Source organism: Colias eurytheme, chromosome 7 (genome assembly GCF_061535395.1).
Source record: "Colias eurytheme isolate Ceu_HAF_F1 chromosome 7, ilColEury1 Martin Lab GWU primary, whole genome shotgun sequence".
In the NCBI taxonomy this organism is placed as follows: Eukaryota; Metazoa; Arthropoda; class Insecta; order Lepidoptera; family Pieridae; genus Colias; species Colias eurytheme.
In genome coordinates, this window is record NC_142986.1 from 10811335 (window position 1) to 10827484 (window position 16150).

At 43.0% G+C, this 16150-nt stretch overlaps 1 protein-coding gene across 1 annotated transcript; it reads right to left on the reverse strand.

Moving 5' to 3' along the window:
* Positions 1-906: 906 nt before the first annotated feature.
* LOC149907324 (uncharacterized) lies at positions 907-1479 on the reverse strand. Its single transcript, XM_090103709.1, has one exon. The coding sequence runs from the start codon at positions 1477-1479 to the stop codon at positions 907-909; it is 573 nt and encodes a 190-aa protein (XP_089959835.1).
* Between the last annotated feature and the right edge of the window lie 14671 nt (positions 1480-16150).

A 16150-nucleotide genomic window follows, 5' to 3' on the forward strand; every position in this document is an offset into this window, starting at 1 on the left:
TTGAGATTATTAACTTATCAATATACGATATTTTTATTGAAACAATCAATTAATTCTTATATGGTCATAACTTGGCAAAAATTTAAAAATACTATTGACCCACAATATTAACTCAAAATATTAAAAATAGTACTTGTTTAAACTTTACGGCTACTTCATTAAATCACGTAATAAGATTGTTTTAACGTTTTGCCACAGTTTAGCTTAAACGTGGTGGTCCAAAAGTTTTAACGTATTTCTGGTACATTAGTCTTCAATACTTTAAAATGAAGACCACCGTGACACTCCTGTACTATTGTTGCGTCACAAGGGATTACTTGTCGCAAAGATAATCGCTTTTCTTCTATTGCAACTATTGTTAATTTGATAATCTCTTACTTTTTGAAATTAACGGTAAAGTTGGATTTTAATTTTATTGGTATATTGTTTAATTGCTGGCGGCGTGTTATTTTATTTGTTTCTTAATACATATTATATGTATTCATTTATTTAACTTATAAAAATTTATCTCTACTGTAACTTTTTATTAAAAGTCTAAATTAAAGTCAAAAATATTTCATTGAATTAAACTACATTTTTTAGCTATTTATCAAAGGAAGACTTAATGAACGAAAATTACATGAACCAATTAGTTTTTTAGCTCTACTAGGTCCTATTATATTTAATATTTTTAATAGATTGGTTTGGTGCTCTCATAAACTTTACAAGCTTATTGCATGTTAATAATTAAAGTTTGGGGTGAGAATTAAAAGATAATATTATTTTAAAAGAATATCATATAATTTAATTTTCTTACAAGCTAATGCAGTCTGTCATTAAACTAAGTTTACAATAAATAATCTTATACACAAAATTGCACGCGAAATATTATACAAAATTACATCCTAATCTAATTACAATATAATCCTAACAAATACAAGGCTGCTGACATCTACTGCAAGCTCTTGAAGCCAATTGACTCTTCAATTTGGCGACTTCGTTTTTCAGATATGTCACTTTTAGCGCCAAATGGATTTCTCGAAGCTTCCTTCTGTCTCTGCTCTGTTTTGCCGCGTAATTGTTCCTTTCCCTTTGCTTTCTGTACGAATCGTCAGCGTTTTGGCTGGTTTGTACTGCGCGGCGCATTCTCGGGTTGTTCCCGAGTAAAGTTCCACCATTTTTTTCGGCCATAGCTCGTAGGGCATCTCTTTCGAAGGCCTGGAAGTCTGGGTCGTCGGATAGCGAGTCTACATCCATCATGTAGCTAGGTCGCTTCCTTTCGTTCACAGACACTGGGGAGTCAGGAGGAGAGATCATTCCTGAACGTAAAGGCGGGCTCGTAGGTATCGGAGCAAAGCTGGAACAGCTCGATAATGGTGATGTTTCCGGCACTGGCACATACATTGGGTAATAACTGTTGTAATACGGCACACATTCACTTTTGTACTTCGTGGATAGATCGAGGGCTGTGTCCTCAGCGTAGGGCGTCCAAAGGGCCATTATGGTATGATATGTTGACTGTTCGAGGGTTGTCTAGTGACTAATGCTCGTGTACATGCTCACGCGCTTTTTGTAGAAAAGGGGCGGGGCTTGGGGTGCGCACCCCAGGGGAAGGGTTGTTTACCTGCCGTAACGGGACCGACGCGTGACAATGTATTGTTTATTGCGGTTCTCGGTTGCGATATTTTTGTTATTGGTGTGAATTATTGTGGTTCAATGTGGGGTATTGTGTAGGATCTGAAATATTTTATCTTTAGAAGATTATGATTTTAGTTGTCTAGAATTTTGCTTATGTTTCTAACGATAGGTACATAATTTATTTTTATGTAATATAATTTAAGATTTGTAGGAGATAAAATATTCACTTCAGGGTTGTAATAACTTAATATAAATAGGCACATTAATCTATTCTGTTTTTGATGAATCAATTATTTTGTGTTTTTTTAATTGCACGCTGTCATAAAAATTATTTACTATCAATTGTACATAGCAATTAAAACAAGTTAAGAATTGTTTACCAAAATATCCAATATCTAGGTAATCATTTAATCTTGTTTTTGCATCCACAGCGTAAATAAGAAGTCATTAAGTAATATGTTTTGATTATAATCTGTCTTGTACAAAACACGCTTAACTTATGTTTACAAACATACCACCATGATTAATTATGTTTACAAGAGGTAATGATGCGTAAAAAATAATATTTATAATAATAAATCATCTTATTTTATTTTTATAATTATTATGTTTTAATTTATTACAGTCAAGTTTACTTTGCTACCTTAAAATGGATAGAAATTGATTGTAACTTGTCTGTAGCATACCTACCTACCTACGTGTTAAAAAAAAAATTAATCAGTCTTTAATTAGGTACTTTTTTTAAGACAATAACAATAAATTGTTTTCAATGCGTATCAATGTATATTTTTTTAAGCTTTATAAACCAATGAAAAAAGTTTTAAGTACAGTATTTATGTAAGACGTAGAACACGAACATAAGATAGGTTCTTACTTTTATTATCTTAGAAATTAATTTTGTTTGTGAGGATGTGTGTGTGTTTGTTACAATTTCACGCAAATACTACTGAACCGATTACAATGAAATAAATAACACACATAGAGGGTAACTTGGATTAACACATAGGATAGGTTTTATCTCGGAAATCCCACGGGAACGGGAACTATGCGCGTTTTTCTTTGAAAACGCGGGTTATGCCGTGGGCGGAAAGCTAGTGTAGGATATAGTTAGTTATTATGAAATAATACAATTTTTGTTCTCGTCTCTCTTAAAATTTCGAATTGACTTGTAAATAGATATGATATCTATCATGGTTATTAATTAGCAGCAAAATTTAAAAGTAAAACCGGCCAAGTGCGAGTCGGGCTCGCGCACAAAGGGTTCCGTAGCAGCAAATATAATAAATTACAGTTAAATCAACCTATCTCAAAAACTATAAGAGATACTTTGATCAAACCAAAAATCGTTGAAAGAGTTAATTAGCATGCATCACCTCTATTTTTTTTAGAATTTTATACCCCGTAGTTATAAAAATAGAGGGGGGGGGACATACTTTTTACGACTTTGAGAGCTGATATCTCAAAAACCGTTCACTTTAAGAAAAATGTTTTTTAGAAAACTTTATATCATTTTAAAAGACCTTTCCATTGATACCCCACACGGGTATGTACATCGAAAAAAAAAATTTCATCCCTCAGTTACATGTATGGGGGGCCCCACCCCCAATTCTTTTTTTTACTATTTAGTGTCATATTTTTGTAGCGGTTCATACAACACATATTCCCATCAAATTTCATCACTGTAGTACTTATAGTTTCCGAGTAAATCGGCTGTGACAGACGGACAGACGGACAGACGGACAGACGGACATGACGAAACTATAAGGGTTCCGTTTTTGCCATTTTGGCTACGGAACCCTAAAAAGTACTACCGGGTTTCTTCCTCAGTACCTAATAATATAATGCATACCTACAATAATTATTGGAAACACCATTTGGTCAAACTATTAGCCGATATGGACGCATTGAGATCCGTCCGAGCGAAAAGGCGGGAACAACTGTCGTTTTACTTCCGTATACCTATTTGACATGAGTTTTTTGAAACCTTTGGGATTTCAAGGATTTAATTCTTGGATAAATTTTAAGTTAAGATAACCTTACTAATGGTTTAGCAAAAAAACAATCGATTCTTTAACTCTACCTATGCATAGCATTTATAATTTTTGTAATACGCCTTTGCTTCGCTATCATATCAATTTTTTGGTACAGATTTTACTGTAGATATATTATGTAAGGTAAGTTAATATAAACAAGGTATAGCCGGACAGGTTCCTTTTAAATAAATATCCATATCTAGAAGACTAGAACAACAGCTAAAACATCAAAAGCCTACAAAAATATTTAATCCCCGAAACGCCAAATAAAAAATGAGATTTAATGCCTCAACCTGTATTCCAAATGTTTCTAGAAATCTAAAGAAGATTTAAATCATAAAATAATCCTCAGCTATACCGTATACGGGAAGACTGTTATTCGACTGCGCAAATTTTATTGCTAATTGCTCATAGACAATAGAAATGGCGGCACGCGTCTACAGATTATTAAAAGCAGATCGAAGATTACGTCGGCGGGAAATTGGGTAAAGATGTTTAATTTAATATTTTTATTGATTCTGGAAACGGGTGGATTCAATAAAAAGATTATGGGGGATTAAAAATAATAATAGCAAGTAGTTAGATACCTAGTCTGAGTATACGGGAGTAATATAACTTTCTAAAACCAGCTTTAGATAAATAATTAACGATAATGTTGTTTCATTGTAGAACACATATTATTTGAAGAATGCCTTCTGTAAATCCAATTAATAACTTTAGTCTATGCTTGTTTGATATTAAGACTCACAATATCGAAGAGAGATACATTTTACAAAAATTATCTTTACTGAAATTTAATTTTTTTGGTTTAAAAATGGAAAATGTTTAAACGGCGCCATTTGCGTGTTATTTTTTTTTTAATTCGACGCAACGACAGGCAATGATTTGCAAAAGTCGTCGCCATTCAATGAAAGGGACATTGTAAGGAATTAGGATCTCAGAGAAATTTCGTCACAGTAACTGTACAATATGCAAATGGTTTGTCTCATGGGATTAAGATAAAAGGGTGTCTGTTTGCTAGCCATTGCAAACATTTTCTGAGAACATCAGTAACGGGCTGTTTGCGTTCTTAAAACTAAACCTCGGGGGATATGTCAACATGTAGCGGTAAAGATGGCGGGATTCGTGTAATTTTATACTGTTGAATGTTTTCATTACAAACATCGCATTGCAATTTTTTTACGCTGTAGGTATAATGTAACGTTTTTGGATGTTTTTGTTAGTTACTTACTTTTAAAATTGATAACAAAACCTGCGTGTTTCCACATTTTAGGAACGCGCTAGATAATGTTTTATTATTTTACATGGTACTGTTACTTAATAATGGTACCTACCTACTTCATTTTAACTTATATATATGTAAAACCACAATACATACTTATGTAGATTGTAGACAAAATTACAAAACCACAAATATTCGAACCTCAATTAAATTTTAGAAAATTTTCAAAACCCGTTTCCAACAGTAGTTTAATTTAGTTAAAAGTTAACACTTTTCCAGATGAAACCACGCTAGCTAGTTCATCATAATATAGGTATTGTCTACCACGATAACTATATTTATTCAGTTCAATATAAAAGGGAAAGAATATTATAAATCCCAACAGAGGGTTGCATAGGGCGTTAACGTAATTGTTAATATGGACAGGGGTGCAATATGGGGTAGCACCCCTTGTTACACAACCCCTTGCATTATGTATATCGATCTGATGGAGAAAAAAAAGCCTGTGTCTATGGGATGGTTAGATTAACTATCTATATTAATATTTTTAAGAGTATTATCTATTTGTTTGTTATAATTATTTAACTCGAGAACTGCTGGATCGATTGCTACAATTATTTTACCATGAGAATAGCAGCTACTGTAGGTACCTACCAACCATATATTTTTGATTCATGTCTAAAAATCCTTAGGCACATCCTATCATACTTCCTACTAATTCCTACAAATATTATAAATGCGAAAGTTTGTGAGGATGTGTATGTGTGTGTGTTTGTTACTCGACTTTCACGCAAATATTACTGGAACGAATAACGATTATAATGAAAGGAAAGCTAGTATTATATAAAGACGAAGCGTATGAAGAAGTTTGTTGCCTAATTTACCTAAAACAAGCAGCCAGCATACCGTACCATAGGATAAAAAAGTAAGAACGTATAGGTATACCTAAAATCAACCTAGGTACCTACATTATTTATGTTTATTATTAAAACCTATATCTTCCTATAGGTACCTACGCTAATTAATGAAAGACAAAAATTGGGATGATGTATAGTACGACATAAAAGAGATGAAATTAATTATTTTGGAACTAATTCGTTTTTCATTACCTGGCAACCCTGAATTGGCAATGTAGCTGTCAAGTTGAATAAAAATTTGTTGTTTTTTTCGTGAAGTGGAGAATTATTGAGATAAAATTGTTATTTAGAACAAGAAATTTAAATAAAAAAGGAGACATCATGAAAAAGGTTAAACGTAGCGGTGTCCGTGATGTGGTGTATAAAGTTTTTATTCGGTGTTTGTCCGAATTTCAAGCTGGAAATTTATTGAATGATTTGGAAAACGTTTACAAACGTACAGCAGAATATACCGGTGAGATTCCATTTATTTTTGCTCAGTACTACGTAAAATAGAATATTCCATTAGTGACGAGTGTTTAATGTATGTAGGTATGTATGGCGATTATTACGTTTTCGCAATTTAATTTGAGGTTATTTGTATGTAAACAAAAACTAGTTTTTATAGTGCGACCAGCACAATTTGAGTCAAGAAGTTATATCCAATCCAACCAAATAAAGTACCTAGTTTAGATTTAACTACATAGTATAGTGATAACTGTTTTCATACAGCTATCTATCAATATTAATCAATCAAACCATAAGAAAAAAAATCATATTTACTGTATCATATTTACAGATACTGAAGATGCCCCGTACCCTCTTGCCAGTACTTCGAAACAGAGTGATGATCAGTCCTTTGAAGGAGTAGAATATTTAGATTTTGATGAATTATATTAATGTACAAAATTTATCTACAAAAAAAATAAAAATATGTGGTTTTCAAATCGCCTTTTTTTTTCTACCCGACGGACCCAGAAAGAGGGTAATGTGTTTGAGCTGCATGTATGCTTGTTTGTTTGTATGTTTGATTCTATGTGCGCCTCTGCAGTCTAAGCACTTGACCGATTTTTATAAAATAACTAATTCCAAATACATTTAAGTAAAATTTGACCTAGGTAGGTCAATTAAAATACTAATGTATTTTTGTCTTAAATTTACACTATTGCTACAATGAAACAATTATAACGGTTTAAATCGCGGTATTTATTTTAGATTATATATATAGATTTTTGGATTTTTATTCTATAGTATCAAGATCGCTTGCGTCGCAGTATCAGTGTTGCTATATGAGCGACGGTGGCGCCCTCATTTATTTTCATCTCTTTTGTGTCGCACTGTATGATCCTGCACCAACAACAATAAAAACATGTAAATATCTAATAATTTATCGCATTGTTACTAGTTACATAGTTACTTTTTCTTATCGATCAAACCACTTAACAAAGAAAGATCATACAAATGCCCTGTTTCCTAAAAAAACAATCAGTGTATTATTGTGGTATTATGGTATATGATAGCATCATCGCCACGCGTCAAGGTGCGAAGCCATGTGTCGCCTGATGACAATCCTTTATTGTTATATCTATTATCTTTGGACACGTGACCATATTTAGATACACTTCTGTAGATAGTTGAAGTTGATACCGCATCATCATCGTAGGTAGGTACCTACTCCCCCCGTGGTCCAAGCCTTGTCGCGGCGGAGGGGCTCAGTAGCTTGGGGTGCAAGCCAGCACCTTGAGTGAAGCGAATATGGACCGAGCTGGTTGCTCTCTGTACCTCTCTTATTAGAAGAGTATACAAGAGATGCATGGCGCTTTGGCGCGTGTCTGTGGCTCAAAGGGGCCAGCGGAGCTTTTGCTCGCAGGATGGCAGACAGGGCCGGGAGTTCTTCGGGACTGCGGGGAAGACAACCCCTATAAAAATTACCCCAATCCTAAGTCAGTGACACTCGGCGAGAGGATGAATGGTCGGTGGGAATCCGGCAGATAGAGATGTCTCAGGGGAGCGCCCCCTGGTTAACAAAAAAGCAAAAATGGAGGTCAATAAAACTAAAACTACTCCAGGAGGGTACCACCTCGCTTCGAGTGTGGAGAATCCCTCACGGGACTGTCCCGACGGGACAGTACCGTCAGCCCCATCGTATTCTGGAGGGGGCACTGGCCATCATACGGGTGATGCATCAGGCCCTAATGCTACTGAGCAACTGACCACTGGCAAACGACTAACGGATACCGATAAGCTTAGCGAAACGGAACGCGGGGTGGAGGCGCGCACCCAAACGGGGCGCGTTGAAACCAGAAGAAGGAAGACTGGACCCAGTGGGCTGTCCACGGCAACGTCCGTAGATAGTCTCATGACGGTCCAGTCATATGAGGAGGATAGACTGTGGGCCAAGCGAAAGCGGTCCTCTGGAGCGAGCTGCTCAGGCTCCTCCACGGAGGAAGGCCGAACGCGGCAGGCCAAGAAAGCCTCGAAAAGGGGCAAAGGGCGAGGGGCTGCAGCAGCTGGGTTCTGTGCAGGTACAGCCTCTGCAAGAAAGACCTTAGCGGACATGACAGCCGCTAGGAAGGCCTTGTCGCGCGTACGGAGGGAATCGGAGCTCGAGGCTAGCGAGGAAACGCAGGTCTCCCGAGCCTCTCGAGCCGGTACCTCTCGCGCTGGAGAAACTGGGGACGGACGTCTTGCCGACGATTCTACCGCGGCCCTCCAACGCCGTATAGAGGAGAGCCTGGATGCCATTGAGCAGGTGCGGGCAAAATCGACCAACCTAAGGGTGGCGTTCAAACGCTCCCTCAAGGATGCCTCGGACACCATTCAAGAAGCAGCGGTGCTTCTTGCACAGCGTACCGCAACAGAGGAGACGCGGCAGCTGCAAGCTGCGAACACTCAGTTACAGGCGGAAATCGCGGGCCTCCGAAAAGAGATGGGAGAGCTGAGGGCCATCATAGGGACCGCACAGCCCATGCAAACGCGAGTGGACTCCGAACTGACCGCGGAGATTTTGCGGCAAGTTGGGGGAATGGTGGACGCCCGGTTTGAAGCGTTGGAGGAGCGCCTCCCTCCAACGAGGCGTGTAAGGCCTCCATTGGCGGGGGATGGCAGGGTTGAGGGAATGGCGGTTGGGCAAGCCCCAATCGAGGACTTTCCTCCTCTTCCGCCGCCAAAGCCCCCTAATAGGGCGCCAGCGAAAGGTGCTGCCCTAGCAAAGGCGAGAAAACCGGAACAGCCTGCTGCGAAGCCTGCAAAACCGGATTCAGCTGCAAAAGCCAAGGGGAAGGGCAAGGGGAAGGCTGCACGGCAGCCGGAAAAGACCAAGTCAGCTGACAAGACTGTGCCCACCACTTCTTCTGCTCCCCAGTTGCAGCAACGTCTGGAGCAGGAATGGACGGTCGTTGGAAAGAAGGGCAAGGCGAAAAAGAAAAAGGGGCCGGCGCGAGTGCGCACGAGGGCGCAGAGGTTGCGCAATCCTTCGTCCTCGGCTGTCGTAATTGCTCTGCAGCCAGGCGCAGAGGAGCGAGGCGTCACTTATGCCTCTATAATGGCTGGATCACGTCAAAAGATTAATCTGGCGGAAATCGGCGTAGGTGCGCTGCGGTTCAAGCGTGCCGCGACTGGAGCAAGGATTTTAGAAATCCCTGGTGCCGCAAGCTCGAAGGAGGCAGATGCTCTCGCTGCAAAGATGCGGGAGATTTGGGACGAAGGCACCGTCAAGGTTTCCAGGCCGGTGAAATGCACTGAAGTACACATCATCGGCTTGGACGACTCGGCGGCGGTAGATGATGTCGTGGCTGCGATTTCTCAGGCAGGAGAATGCCCTACAGAACACGTTAAGTGTAGTGGACTGCGCATGGGCTCTCGCGGCTTGACTTCAGCCTGGGTGAGCTGCCCGATAGCCGCGGCAAAGAAGGTGGCACAGGTGGGCCGTATCCAAGTAGGGTGGATCTCTGCAAGTGTCACGCTTGGCAGGGTGAAGCCGCAGCGTTGCTTCCGCTGCCTAGAGGTGGGGCACGTAAGAGCCACGTGCAAGTCGCCCGTAGACAGGAGCAACGTCTGTTTCCGATGTGGAGAAACAGGCCACAAGGCCGGGGAATGTTCTGCCTCCGCCGCTCGCTGCGTTCTATGTTCCGAGGCCAAGCTACCGGCAGGCCATCGGCTCGGGGGCCCGGCTTGCAAGGCTCCCAAGCGGAAAAGAGGAAATCGGGGACGCGATGGTCCAGGTACCACGCCGTGTCCTTGTCCCGCGCCCGTCGAGGCGAATGTGACGGTTAGCGAAATGGAAACGCAGTAATGGCTCCCCTCCATTTCCTCCAAGGCAATATCAACCACTGCGCCGGAGCTCAAGATCTTTTGCTCCAGAGTCTGGCGGAGTGGCGGATAGATGTGGCGGTGGTGGCTGAGCCCTATTTCGTGCCGTCCCGGGACAACTGGGCGGCCGACTTGGATGGACTGGTGACGCTAGTAACGCAGGGCGGCACAGTAATGGAAAGGGTAGTCCGGCGGCAGGGTTGTGTCTCGGCCTCGATCAATGGTAACACAGTGATCGGGGTCTACTTCTCTCCCAACCGTAGCCTGGATGAATTCGAGCGGTTCCTGGCAGATCTTGGGGAACTGATTGACCTCGCTCCTTCGCAGCCCGTGCTTCTGGCCGGAGATTTCAATGCCAAATCAATGGCATGGGGATCATCGGTGAGAAATGCGCGGGGTGCGGTGCTGCAGGACTGGGCGGTCGCAGCTGATCTCTCGGTCGTAAATCGCGGGAGTGAGCTGACATGCGTGCGGCAAAGAGGGGGCTCCATCGTCGACATCACCTTCGCTAGCCCCCCCCTTGCAAGGCGAATTAGCGACTGGAGGGTTGTAACTGATGTGGAAACGCTATCGGACCACAGATACATCCGCTTTAGCGTCTCTGCGCCATCCGCGTTTCGCGGTGAGCCTTCCCTAAATGGTGGACGTCCACGTTGGTCGATTCGTAGTCTCGATAGGGAACTCCTAATTGAGGCTGCCATAGTTCAGGCATGGATCCCTGCACCGCAGATCGCAACAGTAGAGGACGATGCAGCATGGATGGCTGATGCCATGGCGCAGGTGTGTGATGCGGCCATGAGTAGAGTTCGCTCTAATCCGCGCAGAAGACCGATGTATTGGTGGTCCGCCGAAATTGCCCAGCTGCGCGCATCCTGCGTGGCTGCGAGGCGGGCGTACACCAGGCACCGGCGACGGAGTGCACGGGACGAAGTGGAGGAAGCGCAACTGTATGCCTCCTACAGGGAGTGCGTTACCTCTCTGAAGGAGGCAATCAGCAGCGCCAAGGATAGAGCATGGGAAGAGATGCTCGAGGGTCTGAACCGAGTGCCGTGGGGTCGGCCGTATAAACGGGTGAGGCAGAAGCTCCGCCCGTGGGCTCCGCCCCTGTCTCAGTCTCTCGAGCCCCGTCTGTTAGAACAGGTTGTGGTGTCTCTGTTCCCGGACCGGGGAAGATATTCTCCTCCGCCGATGGCGGCGACACCTGCGTCACAGGAGGAGCCTGCAGAAGAAATCCCTGCCGTTACCCATGAGGAGTTGGAGTCGGCAGCTACGCGGCTTAAAGGGAAAAGCACTGCTCCTGGACCTGACGGTGTACCTGGCCGAGCGTGGGTGCTAGCGTTGGAAGCCCTCGGGCCCCGGGTTGAGCGGTTGTTTTCGGCTTGCCTTGAGCGGGGCCAATTTCCCCGTCGGTGGAAGACAGGGAATTTGGTCCTGTTAAGAAAGGAGGGGCGCCCGCGCGATTCTCCCTCAGCGTACAGGCCTATTGTATTGCTTGACGAGGTGAGCAAGCTTTTTGAGCGCGTTTTCGCAGCTCGCCTCGTCAACCATTTGGAGGGAGTGGGACCAGACCTCAGCGGGAACCAGTTCGGCTTTCGCCGTGGTCGGTCCACACTTGACGCGATATCTCGCGTGAGAGCCACCGCAGAAGATGCGGCCGCTAGTGGAGAAGTCCTCCTGGCGGTGTCTTTGGACATCGCCAACGCGTTTAATACCTTACCGTGGGACAGTATTCTGCAAGCTCTCCACTATCATCGCGTGCCGGGCTACATGGTGCGACTGCTGCGGTCATACCTATCAGATAGGACTGTTGCCTATCCAACCCGCGATGGATGGAGTGAGAAGGAAGTGTCGTGCGGTGTCCCACAGGGGTCAGTCCTCGGGCCTCTTCTGTGGAACATCGGGTACGACTGGGTCCTGCGCGCCACTAACCTCCCAGGTGTTGGCGTAACTTGTTACGCCGACGATACTCTGGTGACTGCGCGTGGGGCCACATACGAGGAGGCAGCTTTATTAGCTACCACGGGAGTTGAGCAGGTGGTGTGCCGCATCCGGCGGTTGGGACTACGGGTGGCGCTGGAGAAATCCGAAGCCATCTTCTTTCCCGGTCGCCGGAGGCTACATAGCGCAGGCTCAGAGATCCGGGTGGATGGGGTAGCGATCAGGGTCACCACCACCATGAGATATCTAGGTATCGTGTTGGATAGCCGATGGAGGTTCACGGAGCACTTCCGTCGCCTCGCCCCCCGTCTTGTAGGGGCGGCCGGAGCACTGGGAAGTTTGCTGCCAAACCTTAGAGGTGCTGGGGGTGGGTGTCGCCGGCTATACACTGGCGTAATCCGCTCCATGGCCCTCTACGGGGCCCCCATCTGGGCAGACACCCTGAGCGCCCGTACCAGACCCCTCTTGCGGAGGCCGCAGCGGGTCATGGCGCTCAGGGTAGTTAGGGCATACCGCACGGTGTCTTTTGAGGCTGCCTGCGTAATGGCCGGAACGCCGCCATGGGATCTGGACGCCGAGATGCTAGCGGACGTGTATCGCCGCGTCTCGGCGTCTAGGTCACATGGGGTGAATCCTTCCTACGAGGAAGTAGAGGAGTGGAGGGTCGAGGCTGCCGAGCGGCGGTTCCGGGAGTGGGAACGCCGGCTCGAGGAGCCCAGCGCGGGTGAGAGGACGGTTGCGGCCATACGTCCAGTCCTCCAAGAGTGGTGCGACAGGCGGCACGGGGCCATAACCTTCCGCCTTACGCAGATACTGTCCGGGCACGGCTGCTTCGGGCGGTACCTGTGTAAAGTCGCGAGGAGGGAGCCCAGCATGGTCTGCCACTGGTGTGCCTGCCCGGAGGACACGGCAGATCACACTCTTGCCGTGTGTCCCGCGTGGGCCGAGCCCCGTGCTCGCTTAGTCGCGATAATTGGGCCGGATCTCTCTCTACCCTCCGTTGTTCGTGCAATGGTGGATGGCGACAGATCCTGGCGTGCGGTGATCGCATTCTCGGAGAGCGTGATCTCGCAGAAAGAGGAGGCAGAGCGGGTGCGCGAGAGGGATCCTCACGCGGACCCGATCCGGCGCAGACGTCTTATTGGGCGTCGTCGCCGTGTTGCGGCCGCTTTACACGGTCGCAACGTGCCTCCTTGACGAAGGGCGCCGGGCGGTGGAACGGGGAATGTAATCCATCGTCCGGTGCGGTGAGGCGGCTTGAGACGTGTTCCGCTCATGCCGCCAACGGGAGGGAAGAGCAGGCAAACTACCTTTCCTGTTCTTGGCTTGCGCCTGGCCTGGAGATGAGCTGCCGCCGAGGGGGTCGCGGAAGAATTCCAACAAATACCCGCGGCTCCATCATTAAAGCGGCTCGACGGAACACAGTGGGGTTTTAGTCGGTAAGAATCCGACATAACCCACGGCTCCTTCCCCGGGGGCCGTGGGTATCTTTGGAAGATTTCCCCACTATAAAAAAAAAAAAAAAAAAAAAAAAAAAAAAGGTAGGTACCTACTGCGTTGATATTGAGGTTTCAGGTTCATATTGAATCTATGGGTATCTACTTACCTACTAGATGTTTTTCAAATTATAACATCCAGAACCGTCAACCGAAAAGCATTAAAATCCGTTCAGCCTTTAACCGACTAGGTAATAGCCAATAGGTATACAAATATTGTCTAACTTTAATCTGAGTATAAAATACTTGTTAAAGATAAACAACATCTATCTTCAACACAAGAAGTAGAAATGCATTGGCCATTGACACATAAAACAGTATATTAGGTAGATTATAGGTATGAAACTTGAAAAGAATTTATTGTTTTTAGTAGGTATCGAAGTAGTTTTTTGTAAACTCGTAAACTGTTCTATTATAATTATATTTACATTAAAATTTTAAAAATTTGCATTATTCCCGAGTGCCATAGACAATATTTTTATTTCAGCCCCCCCTAGACAAGTGGCTTTCTATTAGCGTAAAGTTCAATAGAATAGATTATGAATGTATGAGATTGACGTTTGATTACGACGACGACGACGATTGATTACGTCAATCTCATACATTCATAATCTATTCTATTGAACTTTACGCTAATAGAAACCCACTTGTCTAGGGGGGCTGGTCAGAGCCGGAGTGACTAGACACGTAACGGCACCAGTCTTGTACAGATTAAGGAAAAAATTGAAGTTTTTTGCAAATTTCTCGTAGGTTATTTAACTTTATTGGATATTGTTTAGTTATACCTTTAGTTCAATGTTAGTTTAACGTAACCAATGTTAGAAAAAAGATTACAATGCATAAATAATGAAGTTATTTATAAATTAAAAAACCACTTTTTTGCACCAGTGTTGGACAGTGAAAAATCTAATGATGGACACCCAGTTTTGGACAACATCCAGTTATGGACACCCATTTATGGACTGTACCTAATGTCGTTTCTCCAGTTATTTACACTTGGAGAAGACTTATAGTTATCAATAGAATCTTGAAAATGATGATTGGAATACAATAAATCGGGGATGTATTTATAAAAAATAGTACTTATTAATTATTTTGCATACTTATAATATTTAAAACAGTCTAAATTTCTATTTTCTAGGCAAAAATTGGACAAATGCATCGTTAAATACGAGCTATGTCCGTTAAGAAACACCAATATGGTTTTTTTTCTCAATAAGTCAGGGATGAAAAATATAACTAAAAAAAGTACTGCCATTCCATCCATTTTGGGACTTCTTCTTCTTCGTCATATCACTCTAGGGGGGTAGATGTTACCCGCTTCACGATGTTCCGCCATATCTCTCTGTTTCCTGGCATTCCGCTGCACTCGTGAAGTGAATCGCCAATCTGAATCCGCCAACAGCCTTAATCTGATCGGTCCATCGATATGGATTCCAAATTGTAGCACGAGGCAAAAATCTTTTTTTAAACTGTTGTCAAAGTGGTGTGGATGAAATTTAAGCATGTGTGCTATATGGTGGTGGAATTTAGCAGCACACAACGATCCAAACAGTTCATCAGAGAACTCTCTATGATAGATGCGTTACAATACGCATAAGTATGCGACTTCTCTACGCAGTGATAGAGAATGAAGCCGAGAACGAGTCGCACAGCACATAATGACCCATTCTAAAATATATTCTTCATGTTTAGATAGATATTATCTTGTTGGGCCCATTAGTGTAATTTTAACAAAAAATATCAATGTCCATTATAGGAACCAAAGCAAATCCAGTCATGGACAATTGTTGTACAATATTGGAACCCTTTGTTTGAAATGGTCGTGATAAGTATATTATTAATCAGAAAGAAAAGACAATACAGAAAAGCGCATGTAATTAATACCTTTAAAAAAAGTTTATTTTCGACACATGTCCATAAATGGATATATCCATAGAATTAAATCCAGTTATGGACACTGATGAATTTTATTTAGGTAAACAACATAACCTATCATGATACTAAATCGTGTAATATTTCGTACACTTAACTACTATAAATAAAAGTAATATCAAATTTTGCTGACATTTATACAAAAATTCTTATAACCAAAATTGTGTCCTCACTTCCTTAACGATTTTCTTAGTAAAAACGGATTTCTTCGAAACGAGTCGCAGCATCTAAACATAACGTTCTGCCATCTTCAAACATTTTGGCCGAATAAGATGAAATGTCGTATTTTGATAGCTTATGAACCAAACTTTTATTTTAAGTATTGCCAAATTATATAACGTTAATTTTGGTCTTAATATTTAAATTTAATATTTATTTTGTCCATTACTGGATGCTTGTCCACGACTGGTGCCGTTACCTTACCTAAAATAAAATCTGATAAATCGCTAGGATTTACATTCTACCTATTTGTTTCTCCGAATACAAAAACAATAAAAATATGGGCACCTAATTAATTATCCTATACCTACTATTAATAGCGCAACGCTCGCACGATTCAACCCTAAAATGCTGGGGTATGTGTTATAGCTTTCATTGCGCTTTTTATGTATTTTATTTCACTCATGATAAGTACATCAAACGTAAAGTTGCTATTGGTTGTGCGTTTTTGTAGGTATGTTGCGCAAACGCATGCCACGCCTA

Excerpts from the sequence above, each read along its gene's own strand:
- LOC149907324 (XM_090103709.1), bottom strand. The coding sequence starts at position 1,479 with ATGGCCCTTTGGACGCCCTACGCTGAGGACACAGCCCTCGATCTATCC.